The 24,317-nt window shown below is 48.7% G+C and overlaps 2 protein-coding genes across 5 annotated transcripts in view; one reads left to right on the top strand and one right to left on the bottom strand.

The window, feature by feature from the left end:
- Nucleotides 1–1,004: 1,004 nt before the first annotated feature.
- On the bottom strand, nucleotides 1,005–10,567 carry LOC135507519 (basic proline-rich protein-like). Its single transcript, XM_064927027.1, has 2 exons — nucleotides 10,532–10,567; nucleotides 1,005–3,626 (listed from the first exon to the last, which is right to left on the bottom strand). Exons 1-2 carry the CDS (start codon nucleotides 10,565–10,567, stop codon nucleotides 1,005–1,007), a joined length of 2,658 nt encoding a protein of 885 aa, XP_064783099.1.
- Nucleotides 10,568–11,200: 633 nt separating this feature from the next.
- Nucleotides 11,201–24,317, top strand: part of LOC135508443 (protein quaking-A-like) — a 136,934-nt gene continuing 123,817 nt past the window's right edge. Inside the window, exon 1 of one of the 4 annotated variants that reach the window (XM_064928629.1) lies at nucleotides 11,201–11,644. In XM_064928629.1, the coding sequence (XP_064784701.1) occupies nucleotides 11,500–11,644 (145 nt within the window). In that variant the 5' untranslated portion in view covers nucleotides 11,201–11,499. The remainder of the gene's footprint in view (nucleotides 11,645–24,317) is intronic. The other 3 variants (XM_064928628.1, XM_064928631.1, XM_064928630.1) reach the window with 3 other exon arrangements.

Consider the following 24,317-nt stretch of genomic DNA (forward strand, 5'->3'; position numbering starts at 1 on the left):
GATGAAGGGCAAGGAGATTTGCCCTATCAATGCTCTCCCTCAGAGGTGGCTGCAGCTGTCCCACCAACCTCCCTCCCTCCCTCCTCTCCCTGTGACAACAGCCACGCATGCCATTCCACCGAGTGCACGGACCACTATTAGAACATGGAAAGGCACCGCGCCAAGTCCGTCTAACATCTGAGGGCTTTTGAACATTAACACTTGTATCTGTGGATCTGTGGTATCTGTGGATCTGTGGTATCCATGGTATCTGTGGATCTGTGGTATCTGTGGATCTATGGTATCTGTGTATCTGTGGTATCTGTGGTATCTGTGGTATCTGTGGTATCTGTGGTATCTGTGGTATCAGTAAATCTGTGGTATCTGTGGTATCTGTGGTATCTGTGGATCTATGGTATCTGTGTATCTGTGGTATCTGTGGTATCTGTGGTATCTGTGGTATCTGTGGTATCTGTGGTATCAGTAAATCTGTGGTATCTGTGGTATCTGTGGTATCTGTGGATCTGTGGTATCCATGGTATCTGTGGATCTGTGGTATCTGTGGATCTGTGGTATCTGTGGATCTGTGGTATCTGTGGATCTGTGGTATCTGTGGATCTGTGGTATCTGTGGATCTGTGGTATCTGTGGTATCTGTGGTATCAGTAAATCTGTGGTATCTGTGGTATCTGTGGTATCTGTGGTATCTGTGGTATCTGTGGTATCTGTGGATCTGTGGCCTTACGTATGTGCACAAGCACAATGGAGGTTTGAGTGTATACATCTCATCTGTTTACCTAGGCTTGCCAAGCACTCTTGATTGGCATTGGCCGTGTGCGTGTTTAACAGAACAATGTGCAAAACCATGACTGTATTATGGGCTAGCTTCAAAGGACAAACCAAGGTTGCCATCTCTCCACCAAACCCATCATCCACCTATCCGGTGCCATGTGAGGATCAGCCCTGCTTTCCTTTCGCCTTGAGAAGGTACAATAGAAAAAGGTACATCTTGCCTCCCTAGAAAACCTAACAAAGAGTCCCTGGCTTTACCCCTCTGCTCTCTGCAACCAGCCGTGCTGGCTTTTCGCATGGACGGACAGACAGCGCCTGCCCGGGGGTTTGATGAGAGCGCTGCATTGATGTCGGGGCTGCCAGGTGTCGGGGTTGCCTGGGGGAAGGGGCTGCCTGGGGGAAGGGGCTGCCTGGTGTTGGGGCTGCCTGGGGTCGGGGCTGCCTGGTGTCGGGGCTGCCTGGTGTCGGGGCTGCCTGGTGTCGGGGCTGCCTGGCGTCGGGGCTGCCTGGTGTCGGGACTGCCTGGGGTCGGGGCTGCCTGATGTCGGGGCTGCCTGGGGGAAGGGGCTGCCTGGTGTCGGGGCTGCCTGTTGTCGGGGCTGCCTGGTGTCGGGGCTGCCTGGGGGAAGGGGCTGCCTGGGGGTAGGGGCTGCCTGGGGGAAGGGGCTGCCTGGGGGAAGGGGCTGCCTGTTGTCGGGGCTGCCTGGGGGAAGGGGCTGCCTGGCTGTCGGTGCTGCCTGGTGTCGGGGCTGCCTGTGCCTGTGCCTGGGGGGGGCTGCCTGGGGCTGCCTGGTGTCGGGGCTGCCTGGGGGAAGGGGCTGCCTGGGGGAAGGGGCTGCCTGGTGTCGGGGCTGCCTGGCTGTGGGGAAGGGGCTGGGGCTGCCTGGTGTGTCTGGGGAAGGGGCTGCCTGTTGTCGTGGCTGCCTGGTGTGGGGAAGGGGCTGCCTGGGGGAAGGGGCTGCCTGGGGGTAGGGGCTGCCTGTTGTCTGGGGGAAGGGGCTGCCTGGGGGAAGGGGCTGCCTGGTGTCGGGGCAGCCTGGTGTCGGGGCTGCCTGGTGTCGGGGCTGCCTGGGTCGGGGCTGCCTGGGGTCGGGGCTGCCTGGTGTCGGGGCTGCCTGGTGTGTGCCTGGGGGAAGGGGCTGCCTGGGGGAAGGGGCTGCCTGGTGTCGGGCAGCCTGGTGTCGGGGCTGCCTGGTGTCGGGGCTGCCTGTTGTCGGGGCTGCCTGGGGAAGGGGCTGCCTGGTGTCGGGGCTGCCTGGGGGAAGGGGCTGCCTGGGGTCGGGGCTGCCTGTGTCGGGGCTGCCTGGGGGAAGGGGCTGCCTGGTGTCGGGGCTGCCTGGGGTCGGGGCTGCCTGGTGTCGGGGCTGCCTGGGGAAGGGGCTGCCTGGGGGAAGGGGCTGCCTGGTGTCGGGGCTGCCTGGTCGGGGCTGCCTGGGGGGCTGCCTGGTGGGGAAGGGGCTGCCTGGGGGAAGGGGCTGCCTGGTGTCGGGGCTGCCTGCCTGGGGAAGGGGCTGCCTGTTGTCTGGGTGAAGGGGCTGCCTGCGGGGAAGGGGCTGCCTGGTGTCGGGGCTGCCTGGTGTCGGGGCTGCCTGGGGGAAGGGGCTGCCTGGTGTCGGGCTGCCTGGTGTCAGTGCTGCCTGGGTGAAGGGGCTGCCTGGTGTCGGGGCTGCCTGGGGGAAGGGGCTGCCTGGGGAAGGGGCTGCCTGGTGTCGGGGCTGCCTGATGTCGGGGCTGCCTGGGGGAAGGGGCTGCCTGGTGTCGGGGCTGCCTGGGGAAGGGGCTGCCTGGTGTCGGTGCTGCCTGGGGGAAGGGGCTGCCTGGGGGTGCCTGGGGGAAGGGGCTGCCTGGGGGAAGGGGCTGCCTGGTGTCGGGGCTGCCTGGGGGAAGGGGCTGCCTGGTGTCGGTGCTGCCTGGTGTCAGTGCTGCCTGTTGTCGGGGCTGCCTGTTGTCGGGGCTGCCTGTTGTCGGGGCTGCCTGTTGTCGGGGCTGCCTGGGTGAAGGGGCTGCCTGGTGGGGCTGCCTGTTGTCGGGGCTGCCTGGGGGAAGGGGCTGCCTGGTGTCGGGGCTGCCTGGTGTCGGGGCTGCCTGGGGGAAGGGGCTGCCTGGTGTCGGGGCTGCCTGGGGAAGGGGCTGCCTGTTGTCGGGGCTGCCTGGGGGAAGGGGCTGCCTGGTGTCGGGGCTGCCTGGTGTCGGGGCTGCCTGGGATCGGGGCTGCCTGGGGTCGGGGCTGCCTGGGCTGCCTGGTGTCGGGGCTGCCTGGGGGAAGGGGCTGCCTGGTGTCTGGGGTCGGGGCTGCCTGGTGTCGGGGCTGCCTGGGGGAAGGGGCTGCTTGGTGTCGGGGCTGCCTGGGGGAAGGGGCTGCCTGTTGTCGGTGCTGCCTGGGGCTGCCTGAAGGGGCTGGGGTCGGGGCTGCCTGGGGTCGGGGCTGCCTGGGTCGGGGCTGCCTGGGGGAAGGGGCTGCCTGGGGGAAGGTGCTGCCTGTTGGGTGCCGGGGCAGCCTGGTGTCGGGGCTGCCTGGTGTCGGGGCTGCCTGGGATCGGGGCTGCCTGGGGTCGGGGCTGCCTGGGGTCGGGGCTGCCTGGTGTCGGGGCTGCCTGGTGTCGGGGTTGCCTGGGGGAAGGTGCTGCCTGGTGTCGGGGTTGCCTGGTGTCGGGGTTGCCTGGGGGAAGGGGCTGCCTGGTGTCGGGGCTGCCTGGGGTTGGGGCTGCCTGGTGTCAGTGCTGCCTGGTGTCGGTGCTGCCTGGTGTCGGGGCTGCCTGGGGGAAGGGGCTGCCTGGGGGAAGGGGTCCTAATCCACCGCCACCCAGACGGATGGAAGGATTGAGCCGTTCCACTTTGAGACTCCTCTGACCCCTCCTCCAGACCAAGAGGAATAGAGAATAGCTGTGAATTTCAACCCCTTCGCTGACACACACTAATTATAACCTGAGTGCACAAAACATTAAGAACACCTGTTCTTTCCATGACACAGACTGGCCAGGTGAAAGCTATGATGCCTTATTGATGTCACCTGTTAAATCAACTTCAATCAGTGTAGATGAAGGTGAGGAGACAGGTTAAAGAAGGATTTTAAATCCATTAAACAATTGAGACATGGATTGTATGTGTGCCATTCATAGGGTGAATGGGCAAGACAAAAGATTTAAGTGCCTTTGGATGGGGCATGGTAGTAGATGCCAAGAACTGAAACGCTGTTGGGTTTTTAACGCTTACCAGTTTCCCCTGTATAGAATTGTCCACCACCCAAAGGACATCCAGCCAATTTTACACAACTGTGGGAACCATTGGAGTGAACATTGACCAACATCCCTGTGGAATGCTTTCGATGAAAGCATTCAGTCCCTGACGAATTGAGGCTGTTCTGAGGGCAAAAGGAAGTGTGGGGGTCGGGGGGGGGTATGTGTTATGTAAAGTATGCTTGTTTCACCTGCCGCCAGTCTCTCAAACAATGTGTTTACCTCTCTCTTTTCCATTTGACCCTCTCTCTCTCTTCTCTGCATTTGTCTGTAATTGACCCAGATTCAGACAGCATGTTCCCCTGTAGTTTACACAGTAGCATAGCTATAGAACTCCCCACACAGAAAAACCAAACCTTTTGTGCTGTGTGTGTGTGTGTGTGTGTGTGTGTGTGTGTGTGTGTGTGTGTGTGTGTGTGTGTGTGTGTGTGTGTGTGTGTGTGTGTGTGCGTGCGTGCGTGCGTGCGTGCGTGCGTGTGTGTGTGTGTGTGTGTGTGTATTATAAGGGAATTTGGACTCCATCATCATTACTGCTGTGATAGATAATGTTACAACAATGCTATCTCAACCTAGTGGGAATCATTTCCCTGATTAGCCTGTGGCCCGTGAGGCCAGGAACATTTGCCCTTTGTCTCTAGTTTCCTGTTAGGGTCTCAGGGGTCTCTCATAGCACTGTCGTTAAGATGCCCTCTCGCCCTCTTCAAAAGCAGCTAAACGCAAAATAATCTGGAGCACTCTTAATTGGATTAATTGTTGAGTGGAGCCTGTGTTATTAAACAAATCACAAAAAACACATGGGTTGGGGGCGCAGTGGTGTGTGTGTGTGGGTGTGTGTGTGGGGTGGGGGGGGGTGTGCTTAACACTATATCTCAGCTCTTTACTAGCCCGCTGCAAAGACACACAAACTCTTTCAATCTCTCTCTCGCTCTCTCTCACACACACACACACCACAACCACGTGAACAACTCAGAAACAGAGCCAGGAACAAGGTACAAATTACCATGCTCGCTGATGGAGATAAGAACTCAACCCATTTTCAAAGCTTGAAATAGATGCCAGATCTTTTTGATGCCAGAAATTTGTGACTTCTCTCCATCAGCCTGGTCTCATAGACTGACGTAACACAGTAAATGTAAATATGGAGCACCAAATTAAAATAATATGTTATATTTGGTATGGTTGTGAGATTATGAGATTCAAACACATATGAGATTCAAACACACACCCTTTGGGTTGCTAGACGTTCGTGTCATACATTAAATAACCTTCTTTCTTATGTAACCATATAACATATTATTCTATTTGGTGCTCCATATTTACGTTTACCACTTTGCAACTACTTAGCGTGTGTGTGTGTGTGTGTGTGTGTGTGAGTGAGTGAAGGAGAGTACCCTAAGCCCTTAAAGCCTTAACTTTACTCTTAGCCCAAAGGTTGTGTGTTCGAATCATGGACAACTTTGCAACTACTTACTACTTTTGAGCTACTTTGCAACTACTTAGCATGTTAGCTAACCCTTCCCCTAACCTTAACCCTTTAACCTAATAACTAACCTTAACCCTAACTTGAATCTTAACCCTGACCCCTAGCTTACCTAACATTAACGACCTAGCTAACCTAAGTGTTATCCACCTCGTCACCTAGCTAACGTTAGCCACAGTAAACGGGAAATTTGCAACATATTATACATTAGAAAATTTGTAACATATTGTACAAATTGCAATTCGTAAAATAAAATTTGAATTGTAATTTGTAACAAATGATACGAAATGGACAGCCACAAATTAATAGACAGGCACAAATTAATACAAACCATACGAAACGTAATATCTCATACTAATTGTAGTGTCCCGGATTTACGTCTACTATGTTACTTCTACTTGCAGCACTTACTGTATATTCAAAGAAGTGAAAAGTGAAAATATGAAATATAAAGCAAAAACCATGAACAATTTAGTTAATTTAATTTAATCTCTGAGCCACATCAAATAACATTTTATTTTCCCCTCTTCCTCGTTTTTTCATTCTACTCTGCCAAGTGGGTTATCTCTCCTTGAAGTAAAAGAAACCTGATTCAGTTATCAATCCTTCAAAAAGAAAAATATAGACATTTGTGATGTGTTTTCACTTCCAGTGTTGCGTTACATTCACACCAGTGCTTTAGTAATTGGAAGAGAAGGGGCACACATTTCTTACCCCCAAGGCATAAGATACGTGTTGAAGGCGTTTTTTTCTCTCTGACAGGCGACAACAAAACAATGTGGAGAAATGTCTTGAGACATTAGTTAGGTGTTAATAATACTTCTACTCTGTTGTCTTGTTCGACATATCGCAGCTCGAGATGGTCAAATGTAGTCATTTAGTGTGATGGACAGCTATTACAACCTAATAGTGTTTTTCCCAGGTTGGTAAGGCAATGACATGGAAATATAATTATATGAATAATATAAATGTAAATCTATTTCTATGGGTAACCATAGCAACGTCTCCCCTCCTGCTTTGAACGATCTATGAGATATGTTGTTCCTTGTTGTTATCTTAAAGAATGTGTGTTGTAGCCTATCGCCTGTGTGAGACACACTAGTGAGTCCTGAAGTGCATCACTGAGGGCTGACACATGACGGCTCAGCCAGAGGTCACAGTGCAGCTGTTTAGTATTCATACGCCGAAGCAGAGGGACTACTTCCACAAAGGCAGAGAGACTAGGGAACCAATTGAATAGGGGCCAAGGTCAAATTCTCAGATTTAGGTGGGCACCACTCCAGTCGACAACAGCTGCCAAATTCAGAACATGACAGGGTTTCGTTTCAATTAAGGAACGACCCAGGTGGGCGGCTCCAATATGTGGGCTATTGATCATCTGAATTGAGTTAATCCTCAATGAATATGGAAAGGTCTGTCCAAAGATGGGGCAGGCTTGTTAAAATACAGTGCCTTGCGAAAGTATTCGGCCCCCTTGAACTTTGCGAACTTTTGCCACATTTCAGGCTTCAAACATAAAGATAGAAAACTGTATTTTTTTGTGAAGAATCAACAACAAGTGGAACACAATCATGAAGTGGAACGACATTTAATGGATATTTCAAACTTTTTTAACAAATCAAAAACTGAAATTGGGCGTGCAAAATTATTCAGCCCCTTTACTTTCAGTGCAGCAAACTCTCTCCAGAAGTTCAGTGAGGATCTCTGAATGATCCAATGTTGACCTAAATGACTAATGATGATAAATACAATCCACCTGTGTGTAATCAAGTCTCCGTATAAAAGCACCTGCACTGTGATAGTCTCAGAGGTCCGTTAAAAGCGCAGAGAGCATCATGAAGAACAAGGAGCACACCAGGCAGGTCCAAGATACTGTTGTGAAGAAGTTTAAAGCCGGATTTGGATACAAAAATATTTCCCAAGCTTTAAACATCCCAAGGAGCACTGTGCAAGCGATAATATTGAAATGGAAGGAGTATCAGACCACTGCAAATCTACCAAGACCTGGCCGTCCCTCTAAACTTTCAGCTCATACAAGGAGAAGACTGATCAGAGATGCAGCCAAGAGGCCCATGATCACTCTGGATGAACTGCAGAGATCTACAGCTGAAGTGGGAGACCCTGTCCATAGGACAACAATCAGTCGTATATTGCACAAATCTGGCTTTTATGGAAGTGTGGCAAGAAGAAAGCCAATTCTTAAAGATATCCATAAAAAGTGTAATTTAAAGTTTGCCACAAGCCACCTGGGAGACACACCAAACATGTGGAAGAAGGTGCTCTGGTCAGATGAAACCAAAATTAAACTTTTTGGCAACAATGCAAAACGTTATGTTTGGCGTAAAAGCGACACAGCACATCACCCTGAACACACCATACCCACTGTCAAACATGGTGGTGGCAGCATCATGGTTTGGGCCTACTTTTCTTCAGCAGGGACAGGGAAGATGGTTAAAATTGATGGGAAGATGGATGGAGCCAAATACAGGACCATTCTGGAAGAAAACCTGATGGAGTCTGCAAAAGACCTGAGACTGGGACGGAGATTTGTCTTCCAACAAGACAATGATCCAAAACATAAAGCAAAATCTACAATGGAATGGTTCAAAAATAAACATATCCAGGTGTTAGAATGGCCAAGTCAAAGTCCAGACCTGAATCCAATCGAGAATCTGTGGAAAGAACTGAAAAATGCTGTTCACAAATGCTCTCCATCCAACCTCACTGAGCTCGAGCTGTTTTGCAAGGAGGAATGGGAAAACATTTCAGTCTCTCGATGTGCAAAACTGATAGAGACATACCCCAAGCGACTTACAGCTGTAATCGCAGCAAAAGGTGGCGCTACAAAGTATTAACTTAAAGGGGCTGAATAATTTTGCACGGCCAATTTTTTAGTTTTTGATTTGTTAAAAAAGTTTAAAATATCCAATAAATGTCGTTCCACTTCATGATTGTGTCCCACTTGTTGTTGATTCTTCACAAAAAAATACAGTTTTATATCTTTATGTTTGAAGCCTGAAATGTGGCAAAAGGTCGCAAAGTTCAAGGGGGCCGAATACTTTCGCAAGGCACTGTAACCTAGGCCTGTACTGAATATTATCACGTTGATAAATGAATCCAAAGCGGACACTGAGAGTTATTGTAACATGCTGTTTGAGATTTAAACATCATGGTACGTGTCTATTTTGGTTACATGACTAATAACTCAAAATCAAATCAAATGTTATTGGTCACGTACACATGCTTAGCAGATGTTATTGGTCACGTACACATGCTTAGCAGATGTTATTGGTCACGTACACATGCTTAGCAGATGTTATTGGTCACGTACACATGGTTAGCAGATGTTATTGGTCACGTATACATGCTTAGCAGATGTTATTGGTCACGTACACATGGTTAGCAGATGTTATTGGTCACGTACACATGGTTAGCAGATGTTATTGGTCACGTACACATGGTTAGCAGATGTTATTGGTCACGTACACATGCTTAGCAGATGTTATTGGTCACGTACACATGCTTAGCAGATGTTATTGGTCACGTACACATGCTTAGCAGATGTTATTGTGAGTGTAGCAAAATGCTTATGCTTCTAGATCTGACAGTGCAGCAGTACCTAACAGGTAATATCTAACAGTTCCACAACAAAACCTAATATCTAGAAAATTCCACAACAAAACCTAATACACACAATCTAGTAAAGGAACGAGAGGACAATATATAAGTATAAAATATATGGATGAGCAGTGATGGAGCAGCTAAGATGTAATAGACAGTAAAGAATAGATAGTGAAGGATACATTATATACATGTGAGATGAGTAAATGCGAGACATGAAAACATTCTTCAAGTATCATTATTAAAGTGACTTGTGTTCTATATATTAAGGTATCAACTCTGTAGGTAGGCAGCCGCCTCTCTGTGCTAGTGATGGCTGTTTAACAATCTGATGGCCTTGAGATAGAAGCTGTTTTTCAATCTCTTTGTCCCAGCTTTGATGCACCTGTACTGACCTCGCCTTCTGGATGGAAGCGGGGTGAACAGGTAGTGGATAGGGTGGTTATTGTCCTTGATGATTTTTTTGGCCTTCCTGTGACATCGGGTGTTGTAGGTGTACTGGAGGGCAGGTAGTTTGCCCCCGGTGATGCATTGTGCAGACCGCACCACCCTCTGGAGAGCCTTGTGGTTGTGGGCGGTGCAGTTGCTGTACCAGGCGGTGATACAGCCCGACAGGATGCTCTCGATTGTGCACCTGTAAAAGTTAGCGAGGGTTTTCGGTGACAAGACACATTTTTTCAGCCTCCTGAGGTTGAAGAGGTGCTGTTGCGCCTTCTTTACCATACTGTCTGTGTGCGTGGACCATTTCAGATTGTCGGTGATATGTACGCTGAGGAACTTAAAACTTTCCACCTTCTCCACCTCTGTCCCGTCGATGTGAATGCGGGGTGCTCCCTTTGCTGTTTCCTGAGGTCCACTATCATCTCTTTTGTTTTTTTTCTGACATTGAGTGAGAGTGAGAGACATTGAGTGACATTGAGTGAGTTACATGTCACATTGAGTGACATTGATATTTTCCTGACACCACACTCCGAGGTCCCTAACCTCCTCCCTGTAAGCTGTCTCTTCGTTGTTGGTTATCAGGCCTACCACCGTTGTGTCATCTGCAAACTTGATGATTGAGTTGAAGGCGTGCACGGCCACGCAGTCGTGGGTGAACAGGGAGTACAGGAGGGGGCTGAGAACTCACCCTTGTGGGTCCCCAGTGTTGAGGATCAGCACTGGGGTTGGCCCACCTGGGGTTGGCCCGTCAGAAAGACCTGTAGTCAATGAACAGCATTCTTCCTCTTGTCCAGATGGGATAAGGCAGTGTGCAGTGTGATGGCGATGGCATCGTCTGTGGACCTATTGGAGTGGTAAGCAAATTGGAGTGGGTCTAAGGTATCAGGTAAGGTGGAGGTGATATGATCCTTGACTAGTCTCTGAAAGCACTTAATGATGACAGAAGTGAGTGCTATGGGGCGATAGTAATTTAATTCAGTTACCTTAGCTTTCTTGGGTACAGGAACAATGGTGGCCATCTTGAAGCATGTGGGGACAGCAGACTGGGATAGAGACTGATAAAATATGTCTGTAAAAGTCAACCATTGGTTTCTATCATATCACTCTTGAAGATGCGAGGAGAGGGGCGGGGGTACACCATAACATTGAATATAATTATCTCCATCAAATTGAAAAATGAATCATTACATAAGTGTTGACAGGGAGAATTGCCCCATGTTCCTTTACCTCCTACTGGTCTTTATATGTCAAAAACTAGTCAACCATCTGTGAAAAGCTTTCTGAACCCTCATCTATCGATGTGCCCTTCAGCAAGGCACTTAACCCTAAGTTAAGTATTTAAGTTGCTCTGGATAATAGCCTCTGCTAAATGACCAAAACGTAAATTTAAATGTAATAATGTTTCATTTGCAATGTTTCAAGAGTCTCCTATGCTTTTGATTTCTCCGCAACTACTGAAATATAATTTTTAGAGCCCCATGCAACCTGTGTATGAAATCTGTATATTCACTTTCTCTGTACTGTCCACAATTGGTCCTAATCGCTGTAGATCACCTACTGGCACTTCACCGCCCTCATGGTGCAGTACCTTGTGCTTATTGGTGATATCACCAGTCCCTTGAAGGCGCTTTTGACCAATAGGCGAAGAGGGGACGCAAGCTTTTGGCGAATACTCGCTGCAGTTAACAGTGGTGGATCGGAACGTCCCTGAGCGCGGAGTAGAGGAGAGTACACGGCGATACAGTCTTTGGGAGGAGATAGTGCTTATTTTCCCCCTCTCTCAGCTCTAACAACAAATTAAATCCGATTTTGGTTCAGAGGGTTGTCTAACTACAGCAATCGAAACGTGGGAGGAACAAAGGATTTGATCTTTCAAGTTTTTCTTTAGCATTTGTTTTCTTTTCATAAAAGAGGATTCTGTTGGAGGCTCGCTCGCACTCTAGACGCAAAGATGATGGTTGGAGAGATCGAGGTGAAGGAGAGACCGAGGCCGAGTCCCGACTATTTGATGCAATTGTTAAACGAAAAGAAGCTGATGACCAGTTTGCCAAATCTGTGCGGTATCTTTACACACCTTGACCGGCTTCTCGATGAAGGTAAAAGGCCGTGGAGAAATGGGGTAGTTGGGAGGGAAGGAGCGACTACGGCGCTGTCCCTAGGGCTCGGTGGGCATGCTTGCTGCATAGGGGAGCGCATGCATGGTAGCTACCTAGCTAACATAGCTAACGAGCTACATTATCGCACTGGGCAACACAACTTCTTCTTTTAACTTTACAAAGTGAGAACTGCGAGGAAATGAAACTCTTGCACCATCCAACAAGGATATTTATTCCCTACCACAAAACCTAAAGGATGTATTTGTAGTTAACATGTCCCGTTGTTCTCTGATTTGAGGACGAAGTGAAAAGTTATTTTTTAGTGTTTTTTTTTTGCCTGCTAACTAGCTAACTTAGCCAGGACCGATAAACTAGTTAAGTTAGTATGCGTCCCAGTTCCAGGAAGAAACTGTTTGATAGCCAGACTTTTCCATTTCAGCTGTAGTCTTGGCTTTAGCCTACCTCGTATTATGTAAGTGAATGTGATAGTTTGTTCTATAGAGGATGTATTGTTGCCAGGATGCAGGTTCCATCTAATTTAACGGAGTAGGATTGGTAGCTAAGTACTATAACCATGTTGTAATCAAACATGAAGCTTCATAACAAGTACAGCAATATATCTGTCTGTATTCAGTCCTAAGCAGCTCGTTTCCATAACATACAGTATTTGCTTATCAGAATCTGGTGGAATTGCACAACATCGGAATGTGCCCCGGCTGTTGCCTTTCGGGGTTTGAAACAATGGGCAGCGGAGTTGTTTGCCTTGCAAAGATAACCAGCTCCAGCGTTTTGCAGTTAAATGACGCTCTAAAACATACATTTAGAGCGGAAGAAATATCCCCGATGATTAGGCAGGAATTGTGTAGCTTTGTCTTCATTTGACATAGTCCTGTTTTTCTATGTCGTCTTTTTTGTCGGGCCCATATTCTCAGCGTTGTTGTCGCATGATATTGGTCTAGTATGCCACTTAAGATGTATAGTTAATATAAGTCTATACTCCTATTTCGGTCCTTTTCTATTATACACAATGTACAATTCATGACAGGAGTGTGTTTTATGTAATTGAGTAGGTAACGCTAGAGAGCGCCACTTTCCCCTCACTGTCCTTATCTCTGTGGGCAGCTGACATCCAATCACTTTCCTGGAATTAAAAACTTTTAGCTGTATATTTCGTGTATTCTAATTTAATGCAAAAAGGACAGGAAAAATATTGCATCAGTAAAACTGAGTTTCACGCCAAATATAGAATCAAATGTGTCAAGTCAAATGTGCGCACACTTTTTTTCTAACCAGATAAAACAAAAGGGAGTACTGTCACATCTTGTAGAACAAGATTTCTTTGCTCCAGGCTCCCATACGGGCCAGTTTAGATAAACTCTCAACCTTTACTTCTCCAGTTAAACATTCCTGAAATGATTACCCTGCAACAAGCTCTACTCAACCCTTTCCGTCCATCACCTGCTGTTTTAGTCAAAGCTGTTTTTCCTTCTGGGGAGACACAGGAAACTAGGGGCCCTTTTCCTCTCCTCTTTCTTCTATCCTGCCTACCTGTCTCCCCCCTCAGACAAACAAAATAATTGACCAGAATCCACAGTAAGCCTCTCTCTCACACACTGAATCTGTTTACCCAGACAGCTTTGTAAGGCTAGCCACGGTGCACACTCAGCTGGCAGCCCAATGTGGCTGCACCCTCCCGGGCTTGTTACTCAGAGTGTGGGGGGGGTTTTAAGACTCCATGTCTGGGCCAGATCCTGGGCCCCTCTTCCCTGGCTGCATATGAGGTTTCACAATTCACATACTGCCTTCTGCTCTCTCCAGCCACACAGCTCGACCGTTTACCAGGGTTACTACAGCAGCCGTCCAAACTTCACCCCTCTGCCAAATGTTTAGTGGGTGTGTTAGGAAAATAACACCCAGTGCAGAGAAGGCTCTTGGCTAAAGCCGTCTGCTTAGTCTTTTGGACTTGAGCTTGGCGGCATGAGCCCACCCCCATCAAAGCGCACCCTGTAAATGTGGATTCCTGAAATTGAGTGAAACCCTCATCTCAGTGCAGTGAGAAGCATTCCCATGACATGGCAGGATGATGTTTAGAAAGTCGCCATATTAATCACAGCGGGAAGCTAGTTGTGTGAGGTACATTTGCGTGCCATTCAGGTTATGCAAATGTCGACTGCGGTTTCAGTCGGCAGGGAGGGTAAACATTGCAGCTCATTGTGACTTCTGTTGGGGACAAAAGCTTGCAGTCTGCGGTGATTTTGTTCATTTAACCTCTCGCATTGTTGTTTGATTCATTTTCAGTTCCATTGAGGCATTAGGAGACTCGGGATTCTATTTTGGTTGCATAGTAAGTGACACTATAGGAATCCAACCTGTCGATCATTAGTCAAGGTGACCCTGGTGCCTGCTGATTGGTGACCGAATGACAACCAGACATGGCGAAGGAAATACTTTTCAACAAAGACAAGGATACTTTTTACTGTCAATATTTCAGCGGCATTGTTTTACTCAAGACTCTTTGGGGAGAAATACTCAGTGTGTAGATAAAAGCACACGTTAAGGTGTTTGTCGTGAGAATCCTCATTTACTCACAGGTGGTGTAAGAACACACATATCTCCATATCTCGCACGCAGAGAGAGATGTACCTTGACCACACAGAAAAATGGCCTCCTCTGTCTAAACGGGCAGCTAAAGTAAAAGAAGGGAAGGGAAAGAGAGTTAAGATTCCCTCCCAGTTGCCTCTTCTTCAGAGCCCTGCCAACAGCTGCACACGCACAATTGCTCATAACCGAAACCGCCAGACTGAAAATCTGAGGCCCGTACCCGACCCGCTAATATAGAAAACGAACACAGGTTTATTTAGTTTTCTGGGCCACATGACAGATGTGAAGCTGCATGCATGTACTGAATTATAGACAAGTGAACTAACAAATAACTTATTAAAATGTCGGAACTTCTAAACAGGGACCTGATATAAATAAGACCAAAAAAATGGCCTTCCGTCATCGGACAGTAGCCTGCTCACCAGAATGTCATAAATCAATAGAATGAGTGCTTTAATCTAGTTGACATCAGTAAAGTCATGTCATCTCTGCTTCTTTTGCACAGCAAAGGCGTTTAGGGACTAGGGGGAATACAATAACCGAAAAAGTGAAATATTTTCTGTGCAAAATGTCCAAATGACCTCGGTTTGACCGGTTGTAGGAAATGTAAAGTTGTGAAAATGACCCAACATGTTTCTGATAACATTTCAGTTCGCCTTGGATACACATTTTCTGTGTTTGAATTACTCAGCTTTTATGATGCTGATAAAGAAAGGGAGTGTGAGGCGCTAACTGCGCTTTTATTCTCTCAAGATGCTGAAATAAAGAAATACTTAATTCTGCAGGAGTTAATATTAAGGCTATGTGAGAGGTTATAGACCTTATCCTGCCTGTTACTAAAAGCATTTGGTAGTTGGCTGTGTAGGCTATTTGGCGCGTACAGTTGGGCCCTAAAGCTTACACAATAATGCCAGATAAAGTCGATGTGGAATACAGATATAAATTGCACAAGAATGATGGATTTTCAAAGTTACTGTTTCCCCTTTATTCAACTCACCCGCCCTTTATCCACACAATGTTTTATGACCCTTAACCCGCCCGTCCCCACCCTGTCGGTACTGCGGGTAATGGGTCAACCGGCACATCACTAACACACACGTGTGTCTGTGTGTGTGTGTATAACACACATTCCCTGCATACACACGTATATAACACATTCCTCCGCCTACAACTTGGTGTGTGTGTGTATAACACACATTCCCTGCATACACACGTATATAACACATTCCTCCGCCTACAACTTGGTGTGTGTGTGTGCAGCTGTTTAAATGGTGAGGGGAAATTCAACACCAGTGAGCGTTAACCCCTGTGTGAAACAACGGCTCCCAGTTCCCTGGCTTAGCTTGGCACTGCGATGCGTGTCGAGCTTAGGTCCTTGTATTGAGCCACTCAAGGTCACTTTGGTGGAGTTGACAGGCGCTTTTGAAAATCCCGTGCGCAGCAGTTGCGAGGTGACAGCCGACATGTATTAAAAAAATAAAAATGTTTAACCATTTGCCGTTGACATGCCAACAAGCAAACTGCAATATTTTCTGTTGGCAGGAGATTCTATGACATTCTGGAAGGCTGTTGAAGTACAGGCTATTGTTTTAGAGGTGGGAGTCAGCGCTGTAATCAGTATAGTATCAGACTGTATATAGAGACCTCTTTGGATGTCGACCCCCTGACTTTTTCTACATTTAAATCCTCATCTGTGCCATGGGCCCTCTCGTTACAATTTCCATTTGAACCCTGTTTTGTACCACACATGTGCTGCGGGTTGTGCGTGGCACCGATTCCTCGTAATGGATTGTCTTTTGTTTACTGTTTGTTGCCAGTGTTTGATTTAACTGTTTAGAAAGGGAATCTGTGCCAAGCCCCTGGGAGAGCGTCAAGGTTTAGAGTTGGTCTTGAAAGATTACAGAAGAGAAAAGTTCTCCATCGGTCTCAACTGTGCCGGTTACTACTTAATTTCTTGCCGTAGGGTGACCCTCTGCGAGCGCGGCCGTAGGCTGACCCTTTGCCAGCGCAGGGCAGAGACCTGCACTAACCTTTGACACACAATCAATTTGCCGTCTAACAAGATTGAGTGCTGCTCGCGAAGCAAGATGGCGCCTGGGGCTTTGAAAGACCTAGGCTATCGAATGGAGAGACTATAGGAGGGGAGGGGGGCTCAGGGCATGGTTGTTGTGCAGGCTGAAAGCTGATATGCGTCTCTGTCCCCCTCCACACCCGTGCCTCTGCTTCCCTCCCAAGGCACTACTTATAAGCTGGAATTTAATTAACAATACCCATTCTGTGAGCAGCTTTACTGAGCTGCCTGTTGTATAGCTTAGTTGTGGCTCTGACTCCTCTCTCTTGCTCTCTCTCCCTCTCCTGGCATGACCCTCTCTCCCTCTCCTGGCATGACTCCCTCTCCCCTGGCATGACCCTCTCTCCCTCTCCTGGCATGACTCTCTCTCCCCTCTCCCCTGGCATGACTCTCTCTCTCCCTCTCCTGGCATGACTCTCTCTCCCCTCTCCCCTGGCATGACTCTCTCTCTCTCTCCCCTGGCATGACTCTCTCTCTCTCTCTCTCTCTCTCTCCCCTGGCATGACTCTCTCTCTCTCCCCTGGCATGACTCTCTCTCTCTCTCTCTCTCTCCCCTGGCATGACTCTCTCTCTCTCTCTCTCTCTCTCTCCCCTGGCATGACTCTCTCTCTCTCTCTCTCTCCCCTCATCTCTCTCTCTCTCTCCCCTGGCATGACTCTCTCTCTCTCTCTCTCTCTCTCCCCTGGCATCTCTCTCTCTCTCTCTCTCTCTCTCTCTCCCCTGGCATGACTCTCTCTCTCTCTCTCTCCCCTGGCATGACTCTCTCTCTCTCTCTCTCTCTCCCCTGGCATGACTCTCTCTCTCTCTCTCTCTCCCCTGGCATGACTCTCTCTCTCTCTCTCTCTCTCCCCTGGCATGACTCTCTCTCTCTCTCTCTCTCCCCTGGCATGACTCTCTCTCTCTCTCCCCTGGCATGACTCTCTCTCTCTCTCTCTCTCCCCTGGCATGACTCTCTCTCTCTCTCTCTCTCTCTCCCCTGGCATGACTCTCTCTCTCTCTCTCTCTCTCTCTCCCCTGGCATGACTCTCTCTCTCTCTCTCCCCTGGCATGACTCTCTCCCTGGCATGACTCTCTCTCTCTCTCTCTCTCTCTCTCTCTCTCCCTGGCATGACTCTCTCTCTCTCTCTCTCTCTCCCTGGCATGACTCTCTCTCTCTCTCTCTCTCTCTCCCTCCCTGTGCTCCGTGGGTAATAAATTGGATGGCCAGTGGATGTCCCAGGCTCGGAGGCTCTCTCTATCTGATGCCTGCACGCTGGTGTCTGAGATCAGCCAGGCTTCTGGCCCGCAGCCGTGTGCAGCTGATAAAGGCATCCTCCGACAGGCCCTGCCTGCACCGTTATCTCAGGCCACAACCTCTGCCCCAGTTGTCTGGTTTTCCCTGACACCCTTTCTGCGTTTGACTGCCTTTTTTTTCCTCCTCTACTTGTTTAATTTGATAAGCTACAAAATGGATGCTGCACAAAGGTTTTGTGGAATGTTGTTCAGTTTAGTCGTTCTCTGAGAATCTGGAGGAGTAATGATGCATGACGTGATGGGATATGACAAAGTTTGGCGATGTTGTAATAGTTATTTCACAACCGTTCTCTTGGCTCTTTTGTTTATCTTTGGGACTTTTTGGCTTGGGAACCTCATCCTCCCTGGACTTTGACCTACCCTGCTTCTCCCCGTCCATTTTTGGGATGTGCGAAACAACATGCCTAACCAAAGGAAGTAACACCCATTTCAGGCAGGAAAGGGCTGCTGAAGTTGTTTGGCTTAGACTCTGGGAAAGACAAGAAGACCAGCCTGTTTCATGAGCTTTATAAAATGGCTGATAACAAAGCCCTTAAACTCTATTCCTTTGTGTCCCGTTTGCTGTGTAATTTGTTGTTTTTCAGCGAGGTGCGTCTGTCTCTACTCCCGTTTCCTGTGACTAATTTGAATGTGAGTTGTAAGAGGCCACTTGAGACTAGCTGCCTGTTTATTTCAATCGCCCCTCCCTCCACACACACATTCCTCAACAACAAGGAGAAGGGCCTTGCCCCCTTGCATTCGACTGTTTCGAATAGCTCCCCGTCCCACCCCTCTTCTTCCAACGGTTCCCCTTTCCTCCTCTCTCTCTCATCTGCTCTCTGTAGTGAGTCATTTGATTCTCTGGGCTGGCTGTTGCTGCAGATGGGGGCTAACAATTAGGCTCCATGGAAGTCACTGCATTATTTGTCGGCGTTTCCCATGTTCGTCTTTTGTTTTGGACACACCAAGCAGGGAGGTGAAGAACTGAGCTGAATGCTCGTCCTCTGCGCCTGCATTCTCTCCTCTCTTCTGAGAGGAATGGCAAAGCATTAGGCTAGCAGCTAGCTGAGGAATTTAGGCTAACTTGGCGTGCACTTACCCTCAGTGTTCCCTCCCCAACATACCTACTCTTTTTGAATTTGAACTCAATCTGATCTGTTAACCGGAGACAAGTCAGATCTGGCTTGTGATGATCATGCAGGAGGAGCTTGATGTTTTTGAAACATTTAGTAGAACAATACCCCCACCACCACCACTGAAATGGTTTCAATACCCCCCCACCACCACCACCACCACTGAAATGGTTTCAATACCCCCCCACCACCACCACCACCACTGAAATGGTTTCAATACCCCCCCACCACCACCACCACCACTGAAATGGTTTCAACACCCCCCCACCACCACCACCACTGAAATGGTTTCAACACCCCTACCACCACCACCACCACCACCACTGAAATGGTTTCAACACCCCCCCCCACCACCACCACCACTGTTTCAATACCCCCCACCACCAACTGAAATGGTTTCAATACCCCCCACCACCACCACTGAAATGGTTTCAATACCCCCCCCCCCCCCACCACCACCACTGAAATGGTTTCAATACCCCCCCCCCCACCACCACCACCACCACCACTGAAATGGTTTCAAACACCCCCCCCCCCCCCACCACCACTGAAATGGTTTCAATACCCCCCCCCACCACCACCACCACTGAAATGGTTTCAACACCCCCCACCACCACCACCATACCCACCCCCCACCACCACCACCACTGAAATGGTTTCAATACCCCCCACCACCACCACCACCCATACCCCCACCACCACCACCACTGAAATGGTTTCCATACCCACCCCCCACCACCACCACCACTGAAATGGTTTCCATACCCACCCCCCACCACCACCACCACTGAAATGGTTTCAACACCCCCCCCCCCCCCACCACCACCACTGAAATGGTTTCAACCCCCCCCACCACCACCACCACTGAAATGGTTTCAACACCCCCACCCCCACCACCACCACTGAAATGGTTTCAATACCCCCCCACCACCACCGAAATGGTTTCCACACCACCACTGAAATGGTTTCAATAAATGCTATAATAGATCAATTTGTGTGCATCTTGCAACCTTCAACTTCTCCTGACAAGACACAAGTGGCGATGAATCAACTATGAATAATTGACCTGTCTCGACAGCTTGTGGCGTTTCTGTGACGCGTTTCACAAGGGCAACCGAGACCACCGTCCCGTAGCACCACACCATCAAATATGTAGAGAGGAATGCCATTCAGACCCCACGGCTCAGCCGCTTTCGTCTGCTTCCCCCTGCTCCTTGCCACACGGCTACATGTTAACTTTCTCTGTTTTATCGGTCTGAGGAAGTGTCTCCTCGTAAACGATGACTCTGATTTCACCTTGGCGTTTGAGTGCGACTGCAGCATTGCCCTTTCAATCTGTAAGCTTCGGCTTAGTTGTTTCACCCTGACAGAGAGCGGACCTGCGCTCAGCTCAGAAAGTGTTTTTTTAATCCTTGAGGATGTTGATGCAACATCATTTATATCCCCATCAAAATCTGTCAGTGTAAGTTATAGATTTGTTGTTTTTTAGCATGGGCTGCGTCTCAATATGCCTATGTCGGCATTCCGCATCTGCGGTGAAAAGTGGCAGAGCTATAGTGCCGTTTGTCAGGCCAGGAGGCATCCCAAAGATCGGTCGTATCATGAAAATGTTCTCCATTTTGCTCTACGACCGCCACAAGTATCACGCGACTGGTCTGAAGGTAACTTGGTAACAGTAAAACGTAAATAATGGAAGTATGGAGATCCTTTCTTTTAACTCCTAGATAGAGGACCGATAATGAATAAGGTATCAAACTATGATAATTTTTTTTTTTGAATTGACATCTATGAATGTGTTATTCAATTTGTTTCTATGGGCTGTAGTAAAGGCCAAATTCAATATATTATCAAATGCTTTTTGTATATATTTGTGGGATATAGAATGATTATTCTCATTCTATATTCTGAATATAATAGTGGGCACTGAACAGTCTGTGGACACGCACTGAACACAGTGACATCACAGATAATACAAATGCCAGGGAGGAGTTAATGTGACAGAATAGGAACAAAAATGGTTTTACGTGTTTCCTAGGCGACTCTATAGTCTTTGGCTGCATTGAATGCTTGTTCTTAGCTACCATATTCTTGCCTCACGTAGTCTTCTTTGATACTGCTGCACAAACATGCCGATTGAGGTCTACGTCACTGGTATTATCAGGCTGTATAGGGGCGGCAGTGTGGGCTAGTAACCGGAAGGTTGCGAGTTCAAACCCCCGAGCTGACAAGGTACAAATCTGTCGTTCTGCACCTGAACAGGCAGTTCCCAGGCCGTCATTGAAAATAAGAATTTGTTCTTAACTGACTTGCCTGGTTAAATAAAGATAAAATAAAAAATTATGTTTGCTCTGACTTTATTAGCATTAGCAGCTAAGAAGCTGTAGGCCCAATTTCATAAGAAAAGACACGTTAGCTGTTTGCAGATGTAAGAAACACAAAATAATAGTGTAATTATAGAACGCTAGTGGATTTATATTAAGAAGCAAAGTGAAAACAGCATTGTTGTCATCAACAATGTTGCATGTGCTGCATTGACCATGCAGACGGAACGCAAGCGTCTCGTGCTCAAGGAAAAACAAATGCGCTCCTTGAGTGACAGGGGGCGGGGCTAGGTCTCTGTGTGAAAGCACCATGGAGGGCTAAGAGAGATGAGAGAGATGACTCAAGTAGCGAACTAACCTGTAAAAATGGACGTTGTCTATATTTGTTCAGCTATTTTGCTACTGGTCTGTTCGCCTGAAGGATCAGCCCGGCTGTGCTATCAGTCTGTGGTTTATGACTAGATTACAAGCAAACACAATGACTGTTTTGTGAGATTTTTGTTTTTAATTGAGGAAAAAGCGCCTTAACACCATTACAAAAAATGGCAAAACAACATTCCCAGTGGGAAAGAATGTGAAATCATTCTCTATTAGGGCGGGGAGATATGGCCAAAATATCATATCACAATACTTTTCACATTTGTGATGGTATTTGATGGTGTTTTCAGTTTTTGAATAATAACGTTTGAAATATTCTTTGCCTAGTGCATGAGCCTAGGGTGGCAACACATAAATAACAATGAGACTTTCCCATTATGGTTGTTTAATACTGTTCAACCCATCTGCATTTAAAAAAAAAAATCATCTTCATTTCCTTCACTTATCTCCTCCACACAGCCGTACAGTGCATCATGATGGCCAAACCAATCTAGGCCTAGTTAATTGGGGAGCTGTTGGAATCATGGAAATTGAATGATTATTCTAATTCTATAACTAGCGATTAGCGGCTAACAAGATACATTTTTTCCCCACAACTTCCTAAGAAAAGACAAACTAGCAGACTGTAGTTTGCAAAGGGCAAGATGCAGAAACTAATAATTAATATAGATGCAACAAGGGTGTTGCTTTCCACAAGCGTTCTAGCAGACCATGCAGACTGCAGCAGAGTAAACGGCAGGGCTTGGTGTGGGAAGTGGTAGGCAGACTGCAGCAGAGTGAACTGCAGGGCTTGGTGTGGGAAGTGGTAGGCAGACTGCAGCAGAGTGAACAACAGGGCTTGGTGTGGTAGGCAGACTGCAGCAGAGTGAACAACAGGGCTTGGTGTGGTAGGCAGACTGCAGCAGAGTGAACTGCAGGGCTTGGTGTGGGAAGTGGTAGGCAGACTGCAGCAGAGTGAACTGCAGGGCTTGGTGTGGGAAGTGGTAGGCAGACTGCAGCAGAGTAAACGGCAGGGCTTGGTGTGGTAGGCAGAACAGAGTGAACAACAGGGCTTGTGTGGGAAGACTGAGTGAAGCAGGGCTTGGTGTGGGAAGTGGTAGGCAGACTGCAGCAGAGTAAACGGCAGGGCTTGGTGTGGGAAGTGGTAGGCAGACTGCAGCAGAGTAAACGGCAGGGCTTGGTGTGGTAGGCAGACTGCAGCGGAGTGAACAACAGGGCTTGGTGTGGTAGGCAGACTGCAGCAGAGTGAACGGCAGGGCTTGGAGTGGGAAGTGGTAGGCAGAGTGAGCGGCAGGGCTTGGAGTGAGAAGTGGTAGGCAGAGTGAGCGGCAGGGCTTGGAGTGAGAAGTGGTAGGCAGAGTGAGCGGCAGGGCTTGGAGTGAGAAGTGGTAGGCAGAGTGAGCGGCAGGGCTTGGAGTGAGAAGTGGTAGGCAGAGTGAGCGGCAGGGCTTGGAGTGGTAGGCAGAAGTGGTAGGCAGAGTGAGCGGCAGGGCTTGGAGTGGGAAGTGGTAGGCAGAGTGAGCGGCAGGGCTTGGAGTGAGAAGTGGTAGGCAGAGTGAGCGGCAGGGCTTGGAGTGAGAAGTGGTAGGCAGAGTGAGCGGCAGGGCTTGGAGTGGGAAGTGGTAGGCAGAGTGAGCGGCAGGGCTTGGAGTGAGAAGTGGTAGGTAGAGTGAGCGGCAGGGCTTGGAGTGAGAAGTGGTAGGTAGGACGAGGGAGAAAGACATGCTCAAGTAGCAAACAGCGTAAACTATAGAAACAGACATTACGCGCGCCGAAGTTGAGTATCACATTCTTACATAACCAAACACTGAAATACCGATAGTGAAGGTAAAGTAAAAAGCGAAAGTGTTCCATTCGTCAACACCAGTTTATAGTGAAATGCGGTGGACCACCCAGCCCCAGGCTCTGTGTTAGTGTTTCTAGGTATAGAAAATGGATTGTTTGCTCTGAAAGGAAATGTGAGCAAGGCCCAGAGAGGCGGCGATAAGGAGCGTATGTTCTCTGAATGAGGTCATCTCCCAGTCTGAGGAGAAGCTCAGCAACCGGCCTTTCCCTCCCTCCCTCGCCCCTCAGTCCCACACAATGACCTCTTGTGTTGTAGAGCTAACAACCCATCCCACTGCTGACACCAATATCACTACCATCGGCATCCACTCGCTAAGTCGAGACTGGTTGGAGCAGTAGCCCTCTGTAAAGATTACGAAGCGTCGTTTTGTTGTTGGATAAGATGACAGCAGAACGGCCTATACGATGCGCTCGCTGTGCGTGGCAGGCAGGCGTCCGTGTCCTCTCAGTGTGAGAGCGGTCTGGGAATCTGGCTAGGTGTGGAGGCACCAGCTGTTCTGTCACAGTGAGGTATCTACCCGTGCCCCTAATCTACAGCGGTGGACTGCTCCCTGTGCTGCTCCAGGTTTCCTGGCATCCTCTGGATGCTCTGTCTGTCCTTTTATCCATCCAGTTGTTCTCCTTCCACCTTCATTTTCATGAATTGTTCTTGACACTGTCAAGCCGTCGGCTGCGCAAACTTTTCCTCAAACCTTATTTTTAATTGAGCGTCTCTGACACATTCAATGAGGCTCCTCCCCCTCCCCCAGCACGTGCCTCTGCTAGGAAGCTCCTCCCTCAGCACGTGCCTCTGCTAGGAGGCTCCTCCCTCAGCACGTGCCTCTGCTAGGAAGCTCCTCCCTCAGCACGTGCCTCTGCTAGGAGGCTCTTCCCTCAGCATGTGCCTCTGCTAGGAGGCTCCTCCCTCTGCACGTGCCTCTGCTAGAGGCTCCTCCCTCAGCACGTGCCTCTGCTAGGAGGCTCCTCCCTCAGCACGTGCCTCTGCTAGGAGGCTCCTCCCTCAGCACGTGCCTCTGCTAGGAGGCTCCTCCCTCAGCACGTGCCTCTGCTAG

Source organism: Oncorhynchus masou, chromosome 21, assembly GCF_036934945.1.
Source record: "Oncorhynchus masou masou isolate Uvic2021 chromosome 21, UVic_Omas_1.1, whole genome shotgun sequence".
NCBI classification, from domain to species: Eukaryota; Metazoa; Chordata; class Actinopteri; order Salmoniformes; family Salmonidae; genus Oncorhynchus; species Oncorhynchus masou.

What these genes read in the sequence shown, in the direction of transcription:
- LOC135507519 (XM_064927027.1), bottom strand. Translation starts at nt 10,567, where the DNA reads ATGGCCACCATTGTTCCTGTACCCAAGAAAGCTAAG. An exon ending in CTGTACCCAAGAAAGCTAAG is followed by an intron (nt 3,627 to 10,531) that starts GTAACTGAATTA and finishes CTTGGTCTGGAG; the next exon opens with GAGGGGTCAGAGGAGTCTCA.